Raw genomic sequence first — 17,505 nt, 5'->3', positions numbered from 1 at the left:
ACTGTTATCACTTCAGTTCAAAGGTCAAATACTTAGTCACATGATCAACTCAGAACCAAGATGGCCGCCACGTAATATTTTTTTCGAGAACGCATCACAAACTTTTGGAGAGCTTAAAAGTTAGGGACAACTTCACCAATTGGTAAAATTTTGTAGTATATCATTCAAAAGAGGTTATAGCATCGGACTGAGGCAGAAAGCATGTGATGGTTGGGACAGAGCTAGAAGAAATGACGGTCGAAATCAACATATTTGTTTGTGTTGTGTCACACATGCCAAGTCACCGGTCGGTCTGAGTCATCATCACACTGACAGCTGGTACGGCAGAAGGTGTATTGTCGTACCCTACATCACAAGCGTCCGTGAAACAAGGAGACACAGGTATGGGATCATACGTTCTGTATGATTGACGAACGGCCATGATAGTCTAGGAAGTTATATGTCAGAATTTTCTGTTATCATCATCATGATTTTTATCTCATCCTTTACCTTTGCACTTTGAATAGGAAGGAAAGCTTTTCTTGTGGTGGAAGTGAGTGGTCAGAAGGAGATGGCAGGCCACTTCAGAAGTTACGTGTGGGACCCCACTCTCATCCTGCTACAGATCATCACAGTTCAGAGTGTGTTCTACGGAGGAATGGGACTATGGATATTCATTATCGACTTCTTCGCGGATGAGAGTAGATCGCTGGATCAAATATTTTCATATGAGGTAATAATGGGAATACTTTGTCCTCGTTCATAGTGGTTTTATTTGGGTTTGGTGTTTTCCCTGCAAAAAATACTAATGTGGCTGCATTACCTTCAACTAGGGGATGGTACTGTTACAAACCTGTTTTTTCTAGTTGGACTGGTTCAGAAAAAAACAGACCTGAAAACTGAAAAAAATCAGTAGATCTGATACCGGCAGGCGTCCGCGTGTTCTGGGGCTTACACTTACACAAGTTACAGGTCCAAAAAAGAACAAGAGTGTCATAGAGGGGAGTTGCTAAGTCATTTTTACCAAGTTTCAACAGTCAAACTTGGTCTAAAACAGAGGCTGTTAGTGTTGTTTTAATACATGAAGATAGCATTTTGAAACGCCAGTGCATGTCACTAAAAATGCATACCTACATGTACCTATTGTTTGTGTAAGTTCAGTATTCCTTTTAGCCTCTTCACACTTTATTTGGTGTCCCACTGGTACAGACAGTGATTGAGAAATCAAGCTATGATGTGAAATGGGTGTCTCAAGCTCTGATGTTGGTCTGATACCCTTTCAGTCAGTCTGAAAGGAAGGACCTATTGTGATTTATTAATACATGTAGTAATTACCATTGGAATTATGATTGATGTGCTTTTTTTCATCTCACTGTCTCACATCTGTCACCCTGCAGCTATTAGACTTCAGATCGTCCCGAGGCAGACTCATGATGGCAGCATATGTACTAAATGCACTTACAGGGTAAGAAACTTTCCTCTTCTGAACTTACTGCTTATTGACAAGGCATCACATTATACCCCTTCCCCATAGTGGTGTTTTGATGGAGTTGATTTGTCAAGTGTTTTGGTATGAAAGAATCACTAGTACCCTGAGGAATAGATGGTAATGCAGTTTGTTGATAGATGTCAGCTTTTATCAGATGTTGTATACTGCTTTCTTGCTAACATGAATTACATTTTTGTTGTATTTTACAGGGCTTTAGGACTTTTATTCATAGTAGGAAGAGCGAAACAGGTATGTACTGTTACAATTCTGTATACACATACTTGATTTTTTTGCTTTTGGTACTTGATTTTCTAAATTGCGATTTGTGGCATGCCATGTAGTTTTCTAAATCACAAAAGTATAGGAGGCAGGAAGATAACTGATAAGTCGTGTTAGCATGAGAATTACCAAACATTTAGCAGCACCAAACATTTAGCAGCACAAGGCTTATTCACATCCTTTCAGCAAGGGAAACATAAAAGTCTTCCTTCTGGGCTTCATGGCTTCGTGACTATATCATTGTCACACTCTTGTAGTGTATGCTGTACTTTCACGTATGAACATGATTATGTCTTATTCTTCCCTTTCCTCTACAGTGTGTGGATTTCACAGTGACAGCACATCTATTCAACGTCATAGGCTGCTGGATCTATAACTTACACTTCCCTACGTCCTTAGTGTGGTGGCTGCTGAACATTGTGTGTATAGCTCTCATGGCCGTCATTGGGGAGTTTCTCTGCATGAGACGAGAAATGCAATCCATTCCCGTTAGCATAGGTCAGAAGGTTGATCTATGACATAGCCAACAAGCTGGCTCTTTTGTGGCAGACTTTGTGAGAAGTGACTCTGTGTGGACGATCTGTTTCTGTGTGGGATGGACAACAGCTGCACACGGAAGATAAAGGAAAAGTACGCCCAGCACAGATCACAGCTCTCTGGGAGAGCGTGGAAATGGACCTCCTCCCACAGGCTGTGACAGACATGCCACGTTATTCTCAATAAGAATCAGATCATGATTTTTATTGCTATTCCTATGTGTTAACTTCAATGAATATGATGCTCAGGAGTTTCAGTACCATGTTTTGTTGCTTTTGAATGTGCCATTGTCTTTAAACATGATAATGGCAAATGACTATAGAGAATTACTGTGACTTCCATGCTCTTTCCACACCTTTAGACATTTTATCTTTATCTTTACACTTGTCTGGTTGTCTCATGCTAATATTCAGTGTAGAAAAGTCTACTTTGATAAGTTGAATTTGCCCACAAAAAGAAGGTCAAAGTCTCCATGTGAAGCCAAGAGGGAGACCACATAATGAAAGAAGCAAAAGATTGACAATAGCTTGGACAGAATTGGAGTAGACTTATCTTCTCACAGCTAATTGTACCTGAGCACTGTATTTGTAAAGTAACCAGGATATATTTTGTAAAGTTATTCAATATGATGTACAGAGAGTGTATATATATTATGTATGTATCTAACAAAGTACAGATCACAATGTGTAGGTTCCTACAAATAGTCATGTTTGGAAATTGGCTATGTCACCAATATACAAGAGATGTTGAAATTTTGATAGGCAATGGTATATTCAATGTAATATGCATAGTTGGGTGCTATCAAACAAATGACTAAGGAGTATTCTGTTTGTATCTCTCTAATCTGTGTTTATATATGGACTTAGTAAGTATTGATTACTTGAATAATGTACAGGTTGAAATGAATACTTGACTAAATACTCTCATGTTAGTGTTTCCGTGTGTCATTACTGAAAATGCACTGTTATTCATATTTTGTAGAATGCACAAAAGGGGGCACTGCACAATCTTAAAAATTCATATTCCAAAGGAAAGCCAAGGATGTCCTTGACGAACAGAAAAAATACTCTTATCCTGCTCATTTCCCCAGGCCCCGTCAGAATGTTAGCATGACCAAAAATGACTCCTGATGCTGTAATATCTAGGGGAAGGAGGGACCCAATACATTTGATTTTGATCACCATGGAGTCTAGACCCTAAATGATCATCCTGGCTCAAAAATAGAAAAATTGCATGGAATGTTTAAAGATGGCCTCTGATACCCAGGGCTTAGCTTGTTTTCACCCTCGTTCCCCAACGTTTTCCTAGTTTCCCCACGTTCACTAGCTTCCATACTTTCGCTAGTTTCCCTGTACAAAGTATTTCACTATACGCGGTGCCTGGTAATCAGATTAGAACGTCACAAACAGCGAGGCTGGAGATTTCGACAAGCTTTTACTTTTATTCAAAATAAATAACAAAACTGATGGTTCCCTTACTGCGTTATTATATCTGAGTTGTTAATGGACTTAAGACCATCCAAGCAACGTTTGTGATTGTACAATATTATCTCAGGAAAGACCATACGTACGATTTCTGTATCTATGTACATTTTTTCTGAGATGTGTTTTTTTTTTTAAATCCATTGCTGAAAAGTACCATCAACCCAATAATCACAACACGGCAAGTAAAACCAGAAATTATACTGACTATAGATCCACTGTACAATAATCACATGTAATATTTACACTCGGTACTACATGTTTTTGAAATTTTACACGTTAACACCATCTATTAAAAGCCCACCAAATCATATTTGACCCTTTAATACAATGATGTCATTCCTCAGCACAAACCTTCATACTCAATTCCGCTGTATCAAAACCTACATTGTCAGTGACAATTCACATCATCCCGAAATCAACCCGACTAAAGCACTCCAAAAGACTTTTGTGTTCTCGTGGGTCCATTCTAGAAATGCTAGTTGCCCCAACATCTTTACTAGGAGCTCTCATTCGGTGCTGCAGTTTCTGATGCGGCCGCTGGTTCAGCTGCAGCACTATCTGATTTGGCATCAGTGCCGGCGGAGGACGCTGTGCCTTCTTGTGTTTCAGCTTCTTTCTTGTCTGAAGACACGTCCTCTTTTGCCTTGTCCTCGCTCGTTGCATTTTCACCTGATTTATCATTTTCCTGAGATTGACTGTTCTCGTTTTCAGTCTTAGTAGCTGCAGTGTCTTCAGGATTGGCTGTATCCTCTGCTTTGGCCTCCGTTGGTTCCGATGTTTTCTCCTCCTCCTTTGGCTTGTCAGCTTCGGTGTTTTCTTCCACCTTTACCGGATCTTCTGGTTTGGTGACCTCTGCGTTTTCGTCAGTTTTTGTTGCTTCATCTACCTTAGCAGCATCTTCGGCTTTTGCAGCCTCTGCAGTTTTGGCATCAGCCTCCGCTTGTCCTGGTTCCTCTGCCTTTGTTCCATCCTCAGCCTTTACAGGTTCTTCAGTCTTCGCTGTGTCTTCTGTTTTTACGGGGTCTTCTTTGCTTACAGTGTCCTCAGTTTTTGCAGGCTCTTCAGTGTTAGCAGCGTCCTCCGTTTTGGCGGGTTCCTCTGTCGTAGCAGCGTCCTCCGTTTTGGCAGGTTCCTCTGTCGTAGCAGCGTCCCCCGTTTTGGCGGGTTCCTCTGTCGTAGCAGCGTCCCCCGTTTTGGCGGGTTCCTCTGTCGTAGCAGCGTCCCCCGTTTTGACAGGTTCACCCTCGGCGGCTTCCTGCCCTGCTGGTTCTTCCGACTTAGCAGCATCTTCTGTTTTTGTCGGAGCGTCTGTTTTTGTTGGTTCTTCTGTTTTTGTCGGTTCTTCTGTTTTTGTCGGTTCTTCTGCTTTTGTCGGTTCTTCTGCTTTTGTCGGTTCTTCTGCTTTTGTCGGTTCTTCTGTTTGCGCAGGTTCTTCTGTTTCTGTAGGTTCTTTTGTCTCAACAGCCTCCTTTTCTTGTGAGGCTTCTTCCGTCTTAGCAGGTTCTTCAACTGGTGCAGTTTCTTCCGTCTTAGCAGCTTCTTCTGTTTTTGGTTCTTCTGTCTTAGCAGCTTCTTCTGTTTTTGCGGGTTCGTCCGTTGTGGCGGCGTCCTCTGCCTGTGTTGTCTCTGTTTTAGCAGCGCCTTCTTCTTTTGCAGGTTCCTTTTCAGCAGCTTCGTCTGCTTTTGCGGGTTCTTCTATCTTTCCCGTATCTCCAGCCTCCGATGCACCTTCGGTTGGCTTCTCGTTGTTCTCTTTACCCTGTTGCTCCTCAGAAGGTTTGGCATCGGAAGCCTTTTCGTCTGGAGCAGTTTGCTCGCTTTTTGTAGCATCGTCTGCTGCTTTGTTGTTTTCTTGTTTCTCTTCAGTCGTTTGTTCGAGGGCTATGCCTTGCTCCTTAGCAACAATATCATCGGGACCCACTTCTTTGTTTTCTTTAACTGCCTCACCTTCTGTCGATGAGCCGGGGACTTCCTTTTTCTCTCCTTCCTTTTCGGCGTCTTTTCCTTCTCCTGATTCCTTTTGTTGACTTTCAGCTGGCTGTTGGTCTTCTGACACTTCTTTCCCACCATCAGTGGATGGAGCAGCTTCCTCACCGGCAGAAGGTGTTTCTTTCTTTGCATCCGAAGACGTTTCTGTGGATGTTTCTCCCTGGGTTTCGTTCTCCTGGGTTTCGTTCTCTAGTTTGATGACAGGAGGACCAGGAGTCGGTTCTGGAGGATTGGCAGCTTCTGTCTGGACATTCTCGTCGGCTTCAAACGTCTTCCTCTCTGCAGCATTCTTCGTTTTCATCTAGAAATGATTAGAATAAAAAAAACTTCATGCTACTGAATTTTCTGTAATCATTGGGGTATCAAATGTTTTATTATGTACAAAGGACTAACTAATGAAAAGCACAAACATTTATGAAGTTATAGACACCAAGGTGAGGTGAGGTGAGACACTCAGGTAAACAATATTCAAATACAACTCAATCTCTACAACTGGATAAAAACGGACGTTTTGAGTGACACCCTTCACTCTTTTTCAGCGTCACTAGAATGAACTGGCCATGGCAGAAACACAAACATTCATGATATTGGGGCAGCCGTACCTCCTCGTTGACTTGGATGATCCTGCCCTCTACTTTTGGGGCGATGCTGGTGAAAAGGGACTGCAAGCTTCTGATGCTGCTTTTATTCAGCACCTCAACGCTATTTTTTCTGTATTAATGAAAACAGACAAGACATGATCAATTACATTATGTTCGCATATTCTTTAAATGTAGTTGTAAGTACTTGTATCATGCTCAATGGCACTGAAATGAATTGTTATTGTTGTAATAATACTTACTTAGCTACGCTGGCCACGTGGATGAGACTCTGATGATGTCCGGATCTGCAGGGTTTCAGACCCTTGACAATGTCCACAGCAGTGAAGTGGTTCTGGATCACAGTGGACAGGATCGGGCCCTCATCTGGGTCCGTCTGCCACAAAAGCAAAATGACTCAATTAGTCATCATATATATAGACTTGGTCGTGTCTCAATCGCATCTTGCCTCTTAGGTATGTCAGCAATACGGGTACAGATTTTGGAATCATTTGTCGGGAAAAATACCAGTTGTCCTGAGTCGAAAGTAGTCATCTTGTATGAGGCTACCATTCTCCCTAGTTTGTACATGTGTGTACATTACAAGCAAATGTGTGTACACTTCAAGCACAAAGATTGATATGGTGATGCATGATACGACAGAGATCTACGTTTATCCTACGTTGATGTATAGGTATATAGACCACACTTGTGAAATAGATGTTTGAAAAGCAGAAACCATACCAGTGGCTTGCAGTCCTTGAACACGTCGTATCCGTCTTTACCACGTGCTATGTAGGCTTTGGTACATACTCTGTACACCTGGATTGAGAAGGGGACAAAAATGTTTTAGTGTCATTTGTCTTCAAGGAATATAATACGGAATGATGATGCAAAACATCAGAAATGCATGTGGATCAAGAACATTGTACATTCAGAAAAATGTGTCATTCAAAACACAATGTCGTGCAGAATCGGGAATATTTACACATTTGCCAACTATCAATTTGCCTGTTACACAGGATCTAGGAGAGATTTCGACAGTCACCTTCTCAGGCACCAGGTACTCCCCGTCGACCTTGACGGAGTTGGGGTCCACCCTGCTGCCCGGCGGTCCCTCAGGGTCGAACCCGAACATGATTCCCGACACCTGCGGGAACCTGCCCTCAGTTTTAGGGTACTGACTCACTCCGTTCTCCAGAGCCTGTATGATCTGAGTACCTGATGGATGACGAGAAAAATGGCTTGAATTATCAAATGTGATCATCTATGTCTCATTGGTACAACCAAATGATCTTACCTTCTTGCGCCTGCTATGAAAATCATCTGTAAATGTTACTCTCACTTGTGACTTTTCCCCTTTTATCGAACGATTTATATTGCAGAGGAAACTACAGAGCAAAATGTCTTTCTGTGTTCCTACCTGTAGCCTCCAGGACCACCAGGGGGTCGATGAGTGGCAGGATGGTCAGTAGGTCCTTGATGGTGAAGTCCCCGGCAGAATGGACGGAGTCGGACCGGAGAGTGCCCGAGTTCAGGATGGCCAGGTCAGCCTGGGTGGCGGCTACCATCACGTCCGTCAGGAAGTTTCCTACATGGTCAAAGATGAACGTTGTAGTTGTCCTGGCTGGGATCACTAGCGACCAACTTACGTAGCTGATAGCAAATGGTAACTAACAGTCTTGTCCTTGGTACTGATTACTAACGCTGAAGAATTACTTACATTCCTGTCCTTACTACTGATCACTGATACTGAAGGATAGCCCAAATTCCTGTCCTTGGTACTGATTCTTGATTCTAAAGGATAGCCAACATGCCTGCACAATGCCAAACTCGGAGCTGTCGAGCAACGATGGGTGGCGCAAATGGCGGCGTTCGATTTCCAAATTAAGTACAGACCAGGGCGGGTCAACGTCAATGCAGATGCCCTCTCGCGACTCACAGTAGAGCCGGAGGTTGTTAAGGCGGCTTGTCAGTGGTACGTCTCGCCGACAAAACCGGGTGTGGTCGATCAGCTTCGGCAGTGGCAAAGGCCTGACGAGGATGACGTCATTCGGCCAGATGAGCGAGAGAAGGTGCCCTTACAGACAACATCCGGTGTTGGTCAGCTGCAGCGGGAAGATCCCACCATTAGCCGAGTCATGAAATACGTCGCCCGCAAGCGTCGACCTGACCAACATGAGCGTAAGGAGGAGACAGCAGACACTCTCCGTATCCTTAATCAGTTTGACAGACTGGAGTTGCAGGGTGGTGTGTTGGTGCGTACACATATAGACGCCAGTGACGGACGACTTAAGGCACAGCTTGTACTTCCCCCAGAATTGCGCAAGCAAATGTTCCAGCACCTACATACTGATGCCGGACACTTAGGCATAACCCGCATTCAACAGCTGATGGAACGGCGGTTCTACTGGCCGGGCATGCAAGCAGACATTGCGGTCTGGGTGAAAACATGTAAGAGGTGCGTGTTACGCAAGACCCCGGCGAAGGCAGTGCCCGCCCCGCTCGTCCCCATTAAAACAACATACCCCCTAGAGATGGTAGCGATGGATTATCTGACAGTCGATAAGTCTTCCACAGGGTACGAGTACATATTGGTCATTATTGACCATTACACGAAGTATGCGGTTGCCGTGGCAACACGGAATCAGTCGGCGGAAACCACAGCGAAGGCTTTCTGGACCCATTTCGTGGTTCATTACGGATTCCCTCACCGAATCCATTCCGACAAGGGTGCCAACTTCATGTCTAACACAATGCAGGAGCTTTGTAGAATGTACGGGGCTCTTAAAAGCAATACAACTTCGTATCATCCGGAAGGAAATGGATTGTGCGAGCGCTACAACAAAACCCTGTTAAATATGTTAGGAACGTTGGAGAAGGACAAGAAGAGAAGATGGCCAGACTACTTGGCTGAATTGGTACACGCGTACAATTGTACGGAACAGGAGTCCACAGGTTATTCTCCCTTCTATCTGCTGTTTGGGCGGCATCCGAGACTGCCAGCTGATGTTGCCATGGGAACCGAGGAGGAAAACGACGACCTTGCAACTGACGGCTGTACTGACGACTGGGTTCGGCAACACTGGCGACGCTTCCAATACGCCTACGGCAGGGCTACAGATCGGATGGAGAGGGCGAGATTGAAGGATAAACGCCTTCATCAACGGAAGGAACAGAACTGTCCGTTGCTACCGGGACAACGGGTACTAGTGCGCAACAAACGCTTGCGGGGGAGACATAAGATTCAGGACAGACTCGAGGCGACCCCGTACATTGTAGTGTCACAGCCTGATCCGGACATTCCTGTATTGGTCATTAAGCCAGAGCGAGGCCGCGGTCCCGAGCGGACACTACATAGAAACATGCTCATCCCGTCGCCGTTTCCAGGGCGACCGCCAGCACGAGCGAGAGCCGGACCACGTGTTGACATGCCGCAACCCGAACGGCCTGCATCACAAGACGACAGCGAGACGGCATCTGAAGACGCCGACGAAGCAGATGAACTTCTCGACGGCTTGTTGTTCTTCCCAAGGCCTGCCGCAGGGCCCGTTGCGCAACCGGAGGTACAGGTCAGAAGGTCACAGCGAGCGAATCTCGGAGTCCCACCCGTGCGTTATGCGGAAGTGTACAACATCACGCCCCGATACGTTTCGCGGTTACGTGTTAATTTGCTGGGGCGGGACTGATAGTTAGTGGGGGGAGGGGCTGAAGCTCTAGTGTGCCCAGGAAAGCCATACATCGGCGGGTTCTACCGGATAGCGGGACAAATCCGGGCACACGAAGGCCAGCAGCGGCAGATATAAGCTACGGGCTCCCCGGGGTAGAATAATGTACATAGATAGTTTACCGTAGATCAAGTGGTTACTGTAGATTTGGTTCAGGAGACATCGTTTTTGTGGTTGCGTCATAGGATGTTGGTCTGTAGAGAAGGAGAGAAAGAGAGAGAGACGATAGGTAGAGGCGAGAGGAAATATATGTGCGGTTGTCGATGGTTGCATGTGTTGTCCTAACCCACCCACCTCTTCAGGCGAGATTCGACAGGCCAGCCGGACAGACAACGAAGCCCCGAGGGTCCGACGTCGCGAGGGTCCGACGTCGGAGAGCGCCCAGCCGAGAGGCCTCTGGACAACACGCCCCTTCCCGACGGACAGAGTTTCTGCCGGTTCCTGTTGCAGTGCGCAAGCCATCCGCCGACGAGAGGGAGGGAGCAGGACATCATGGGGCACGTGTTGTCGGACTCAGAAGTTTTGATTAATTATTCTTAAACAAACACCATGAAGGACGGACTGACAGATGTTTTGTTAGGCTAAAGTAGCACACTGTTCCTGTCTTGTATTGTGCCAGTTGTGATGCAATGTCGGAAAGATTTTGTTCACCTCCGTAGATACCTTGTTAACTTGACTTGTTAGTAGCTTTTATCTCTCAAAACTTGACTTCCATGTTAGTAGCTTTTATCTCTGTAAAAATAACATTCGGAGTGTATCACAACGTTTTAGTTGCTATATCAGTACGTGTAGGGATTAAGCCTCCCTGTTGTTGTTGTTCAAAGCGTAGTAGTACCGCATATTGTTATATCGCCAGCCGTCTGTATACAATGTGGACATTGTAAAAAAGAAAATGGGGTGAGGTGTCACGAGGCGACTTCGTGACTCATAATAAGGACCACATGTACTATAATAAGGACCAGATGTACGACACGAGGTCCGGGAGATAGCCGCGTTAGGCGAGCTCAGTCGAGAGAGACCCGAGAAGGAGTAGGTCAGGGAGAGAGGATCTGGGAATAAAGTACACCTCATCGCAACGTCAGTGTCTCTGCTTCATCCTTACTTACGACCCTATAACTGTGAGTCGGCCACCGTGACACCTGTCATTGACAATGATTCTAAAGATTGACCTAGATTCCTGTCCTTGGCACTGATTCTAAAGGACAACCAATATTCCTGTCCTTGGTACTGATTCCTGACACTAAGGGATGACAAGCATGTCTGTCCTTGGTACTGAAACACTCTTGTCATTTGACTTACCAAGAGCGCTCTCCTGAGTTCTGACGGTGGCAAATCTCCCGTCCAGCTCCGATTCTATCCTCCCCAGGGTAGTGGCTGTCTTGTCAGACATCAAACCTTTTCAGAAAAGAAAATGAAGCCAAATGGCTAATGTATTTACTCATTCTTTATTGTAGCTAACGGATTGCTATTACTAGTTTTACCATGAATACTGTAGATTGCTATTTGAAATACTTAAGGTATGAATAATAAGCTAGCTGTATTTGAGATGCCGCAATTGGGGTGAAACTGCTACAACCCCTGGGGTTTCTGCAAAGCTCGGTCCTATAACCTACAAGGGCATAACGTACGACTAGAAATAGCATTCGATTCCTTTTTTGCCATATCATCTCTTCAGAAAGGCAAAACGATTCACGATCAGTTAGTATCCCACATCAGATAACTCTTGTTCCAGACAGTCATACTTACTTGTGAACTCCTCCACAATTTTCTTCATCTCCACGTCCTCCCGATACGCGCTGGTGACCTCTATTTTCATGGTGCTGATCTCGTACTTTGGACCTATGAAATCCACCTCTACCTTGGTGAAGTTCCGGAACTCAGTCCCGCTCTTCACGATGTATTTCCCGTTAACCTGTTGGTTGGACAGACAAGCAGAATTATTTTCAAGATTTTGAGAACATCACCTATCAAACAATTTATGTCATTGGAAATAGCTTGCGACAAGACTTAGGATTGTTAAGATCTTGCTTGACTGACATAAGATACACATAAGTTTTTTTTCCTCTTCCGTCTTTGTTTGTTATATGTTATATATTGACATGATTCGTATATACTTGATTGCTCTCAGATAGATTGGGCAGATTCAATGACTTTACGTCTCTGGTGCTATTATCAACAAATGTGAACCGTTTGGAGTATGTTGAGTAAAAACCTGGCAATGTATGTTGTACCTAATTGACTCAGACAAGAAAACCCTTTAAAAAATTATGTAATCACACCTTTTTGACGTCATAGTCGTGGTCGTGTCCGCCTAGGATCAAATCAATTTCTTCCACCTGCTCCGCCAGTCTGACGTCATTCGGCCATCTCATGTGCGTCAGCGCGATAACCAGGTCAACGCCCTGTAGGTCGGGGACAGAGAAAGAGAGGACATTGTCATGTGTTGTCACACAGAACTGTATTCATATGCTTCACTTACTGTTAAACCCACCCCTTTTTGATATTGTGTCAAGGGCATACCAAAACCGCCTTTTGACCACAGAAACGGTGATTTTTTCGTGATCAATTCCAGTTACTGAAAGATTGATTTCTTCATTTTTTTTACACTACTTAAATGGTTGTTCGTGGTTTGTGTAGCCGTGGGCTTATTGTCTTAAATGTAAGAAATACTAAAAGTGAAAATATCACCATCCACCGAATCGTACCTCTTCCTTGAGTTCCTTCGCCAGTCTTCTCCCCTCTTCCACATAGTCCAGATACTTCAGGTCGTCCTTGTCCACCGTTGCCAGGGTAACCAACCACTCCTCCTCTACTAGACCGATAAGGCCAATCTGTGAAGGAGAGAAACACCTGTTACAGATAATTTCTCCCATGTACAGCGGTGTTCTGGTAATTTTTTGCAACCACGCACTCGCGCCCATCCTAACACTTGTGTTGGTGTTTCATTGTGTATGTGACTGTGTGAAGAGTATGAACGCATCGAGAGGGAGAACTGTGTAGGGATGATGCCAGAAACATCTGTTACAGATAATTTCTCCAGTGTACAGCGGTGTTCTGGTGATCTTTGCAACCGTTAGTGGCGTCATGTGTGGCGTAACTGGTAGAGAGTTGGGTTCTAAACCTAGAGGTCCCCGGTTCGATATTCACCATGCCCCCGGCTTTCGGGAAAGCACTTTTCCCAGACGGCGAAATGACGCCCACCGAGCCTCTTCGGATAATCGTAATTTTTTTCAATCGTTAGGTCGACAATTACCTCATCCTACAAAAACAGAATCCATCATTCAAAGTTCTTATTTGTTGATTAGTTTATTTGAATTTATCTCAGAGTGAAGCAAAACAGGTCCGAACGCACTATTACAAGTTGCCCTCCAGCGTGTGGTAGTCAGTGAAATACCTGGCACTATTTGAGTGCCCAATGACGCAAAGGGACGGGGTGTCGCCCTGACAAAATCCTCCTACCCCCACTCGGTGAGTATTCCGTAAATCCCATAAGCTCAAATCGTGTATCATACCTTTTTGGTACCCCAGGTGATGACAGTTTTTTCCAGCCCATCCGCCAGCGGCTTGTCTGTCAATGTGTCAATCACGTTACTCATCAGCCAGGGGAACTTCGTCTCCATGGTGACGTCTTCCAGCTCGTCAACTCCAAAGTCTGGGTTAGAATACAGATAAACACTTAGTGGTACTCGTAAGCACGTCCTTCTTTTGTACGCAATGTTCAAGTGTCTACCATAATATTGCATCGATTTTCATGATTTTTCTATATTTCACACAAACCTTTTAGGCCTACGTCACATTTCCTACCCTGGACCCGGCCATGCTGTTTGTGGAAACGAAAAATTAAAGTACATACAAAATATATGCTGTTGAATTAATTTTGGTCCGATCTGTGTTTTTTTGTTGTCTTTTATATCGAATTTTTTTACAAAATTTCCCGGTCGGCCCTTTCGTGGAAATGTTACGTTAGCCTAAGGTGGGACAAGCGACATAACCTGACTCACCGAAGTCGTGATTCCCGTACACGGCAGCCTTCACCTTGAGCGAGTTTAAGATAGGGACCATCTGTTTGCCTTTCGTGATACTGCTCACTGTGAACAACAGAAATACGGTTAAGTCATGTGGAAACACAAACACACAAATGTCCCATTTCAAGACAATCTAGTATCATTGATAGTAATTGATAGCCTCTACCAGGCTCCGCGGATCGGTGGTCTAATAGTAGAAATTAGACAACTAGAGTCAATATAGGGGAGTCGGCCGGCCAGAGGAGTTATTTCCTCAGTCACAACCAGGCCACCAACACTCCTAGGCCAATAACTCCTACTAGCGGTTTTTATTCCTAACTTGGCCAAAGTCCCCTATTACTATTCGACCAGGCGGCCAAGTTATTGACACACACTTACTCATGGAAGGATTGAGGCAGTCGCCTGAGAAGAAGACCAGCGGGTTCTGGTCCCGATATTTCCCCATGGCGGTGGCGAACCTGGCGGCCCCGCCCACAGGCTCGGTGTTGGGCCGCTCCTCGATGTTGTACACGTCATTGAAGTGGAGGATGGTGACCCGGCAGCGGTCCGCGACCTGAGGGTTGGGGGCTGTCACTGTCTTCTGTACAACAGGCTCGACTACAGCGGGCACAGACGGCACTTCAGAGGCACCTACAGATGGATACCCATATCAGCAGTCGTCATACGTTCAAAATATCAACATGTACAGGTATATTGACATTCTAGAACAGAGACATTTTCATTGAAAGTACAATAAACAGTGGATGTAGCTATTTTAAATCACTCAATTCTATTCACAAGAGTAATTTTCATTGACTTCTACATGAACTCGCACGATCCTTCTCTGGAAATTTTCCAGCACATCTGTCATTCCTGACCATATGACTACATGATTCACGTTACCAATTTAGCTGCTGTTCCAGCTAGATTTTTGCATAAAAACGCGCTAGAGGTACTCTGGTTATTGTGTGGTCATTATGTTCTTCACCATACCATAGTGTTCAATCTATATACCTAAGACATTTTCTCCGAGGCTACAAGTGCTTTGCCCACCTGTAAGTTGGGATAAAGCAAAGCGCTATTGCAGCCACTGTAGGAACTTAAGAAGGTAATGTTAAGGAAACGTGGGACGTCTTTCTTTCTTTGGTATAACTCATTTCTGTTGTTGCTAGCAACGTTCTTATGCTCTTTTTCAAGACTTATACTATTGAATACCTATCCATAGTTTAGTGGACGACCGACCAAAGGACACCTGCGTAAAAACGTGATTCTCGGGTGCAGTTAACTAGTTATCTCAGTGTTATTATAATGTCTATCAAAACATGTGCATTGTATTTTGCCCATCAATGACAGGAGCGTACCAGCCCCTTTAACTGCCACGCATTATTCTATAAAATGAAATACAAAACATGTATTACAAACTAGCACAACAAGAGCGAATCAGTTTTGTCCATATTGTGAAAACTCCTTCATTTGAGGAAATATTGTTAAGGTTCTATTACTGCCTGTGTCATTTGCTGTGCCCTGTTTTGCCGATAGCGAAGAGCCAGAGTAGACAAAGATTGCCAAAGTTTGTACGGCGTCACCATGAGACAGTTATCAACACGGTGTTTGTTACAGTCCAAGGTTTTGTCCGTTTTGTGGCGGTCCGATTCAGTCGACTGTTTACATATTTAGTCAAAGGTAAGTGAGTCTTTAGATCTCCGTATCGGATGATACCGGTCGCCTTTCCGTGGCAGCACTAGGGTCTGGATAATGTTGCTACCTAAACCATTCGAGACAAAGAATTCTGCCCTGTGCACACATACCTATGACCTAGTACTCACTACAGGTGGGGTGGTTTAATTCCGCCGCACGTTGCATAAAATGTTTATACCAAAAAGAACACTCACAAGTGGTATCGAAATACCATGAAGAACTGTAGTTCGTAGTTGACATCTAATAACGTGTTTTATACATTTTCTAAGCTAACCACAGCATTCCCTAGACCTATGCTATCACCGGTCAGGGTGCAATGTGTCGAAATATTTACTTTGATCATCTGTTATGATCGTATGACCTAGTTTGACACCATTGTATCTAGATAGTTTCCTAGGCGATAGTTACAATTGTGGTGTGTGAAATTTTCGTCATGATCAAGTAAAACGATTCGATTCGAACACCTGGTGTGGTTACTACACGACGTCATATTGTAGAACAGAAATGTATAATGTTTTATAAAATCAAACATACAAATTCCGTGCCCTACAGCATGCAAGCAAGCGGAAAGTCTTTGATAGGGAAGGATAAATCATTTTGGAAACATACACTGCTCTATTCGATTTGCAGACATACCTGAGATTTACAAAGACATGTATATTGTGCTTATCAATCAATATAGAAAATAAATTCTTAATACTTACCATCGCCAGGATCCCTGTGGTGAACGTTTAACAGGACAGGCTCGCCGTTAGGAACTGGCCGTGGTTCCGTGGCCAAGGGTTGGTTAGAGCTCGAGCCACAGCCCATATTGACAACTGTCAGCACTTCAAGGTAGACTGTGCTACTTTAGAATGCCTTCTCGGTCTGAGTTTCCTGTATAGGAACTGGTTATGATAGTCGTATACGGTGGAAGGTGGTAAACTGTCGTCGTTCAGGTACGTACCCACAACAGAAACTTCCCTAGGTACTGGGTCAGGTACAGTAAATGACACAAGTCTTCCCATCAACTGTCAGACGAAGATAACCTTCCTAGATCCTTCTGATCTCCATGGACACCTGGAACGCCTCCGTTATGTCATAATCATCATCAGTGTTTGTTCTAGTCACCTTTAGCGTTCTAGAACGCAGCTCGGATATTGTTCTTCAAACACACGGTCCGGGGACTTGAAAGTGACGGTCACGGCAGTGGCAACGCCAAAAATAAAACATTCACTTCCACTACTCCAGAGCTCATCACCCACCAGTATCTCCGCTGACGTGAACGCGGCAGTACCGCCCTCTTCAAAACGTCAGGTGTGTGCGTGGGACGTCGTCAGCAGCGTGAAACAACGTAGCAACGCCCAAGTCGGGAAGCCCGGGAGCCTATCCTGGGAGAATACCGACTGATGTTTGAGATGAAAGATTGTACGTTTACAGAAGCGTGGTTTCCAGCTGACAGATGTTTGTGGGTTTTAACGCCCTGCAAGATAAACTCACGTGTAGATCCCTCACCTGTGTGCCAGGGTCAGGCGTAGCGTTGCTAAGGCTCGAGGCCGTGTCTATGTGTAACGTGAGACGGACGGGGTGAGGGTGGAGCATTGCTGACAAGCGTTACGTCACCGCCGTGAGCGCACGCTGTAACCCAATGGCCACGGGTGAGAAACAATGAAAGCTGGATTAAAGTTCTTTCATGTTTGCCAGATAAAACGTCTGTGTGTCATTCTCGGTGCAATAACACGACCTGTGCCTTCTACGAAC

At 44.7% G+C, this 17,505-nt stretch overlaps 2 protein-coding genes across 2 annotated transcripts; one reads left to right on the top strand and one right to left on the bottom strand.

Moving 5' to 3' along the window:
- Positions 1–56: 56 nt before the first annotated feature.
- LOC118418546 (protein SYS1 homolog) lies at positions 57–3,220 on the top strand. The gene is made up of 5 exons (XM_035824540.1): positions 57–381; positions 507–712; positions 1,377–1,444; positions 1,678–1,717; positions 2,065–3,220. Exons 2-5 carry the CDS (start codon positions 551–553, stop codon positions 2,263–2,265), a joined length of 471 nt encoding a protein of 156 aa, XP_035680433.1. The 5' UTR covers positions 57–381; positions 507–550; the 3' UTR covers positions 2,266–3,220.
- Positions 3,221–3,711: 491 nt separating this feature from the next.
- On the bottom strand, positions 3,712–17,467 carry LOC118417600. Its single transcript, XM_035823197.1, has 14 exons — positions 16,470–17,467; positions 14,467–14,718; positions 14,065–14,151; positions 13,576–13,715; positions 12,769–12,894; positions 12,343–12,465; positions 11,810–11,975; positions 11,363–11,458; positions 7,759–7,926; positions 7,384–7,556; positions 7,080–7,157; positions 6,599–6,732; positions 6,360–6,468; positions 3,712–6,058 (listed from the first exon to the last, which is right to left on the bottom strand). Exons 1-14 carry the CDS (start codon positions 16,573–16,575, stop codon positions 4,265–4,267), a joined length of 3,552 nt encoding a protein of 1,183 aa, XP_035679090.1. The 5' UTR covers positions 16,576–17,467; the 3' UTR covers positions 3,712–4,264.
- Between the last annotated feature and the right edge of the window lie 38 nt (positions 17,468–17,505).

Source organism: Branchiostoma floridae, chromosome 6 (genome assembly GCF_000003815.2).
Source record: "Branchiostoma floridae strain S238N-H82 chromosome 6, Bfl_VNyyK, whole genome shotgun sequence".
Taxonomy (NCBI): Eukaryota; Metazoa; Chordata; class Leptocardii; order Amphioxiformes; family Branchiostomatidae; genus Branchiostoma; species Branchiostoma floridae.
This window is presented reverse-complemented; position numbering and strand designations above follow the sequence as displayed.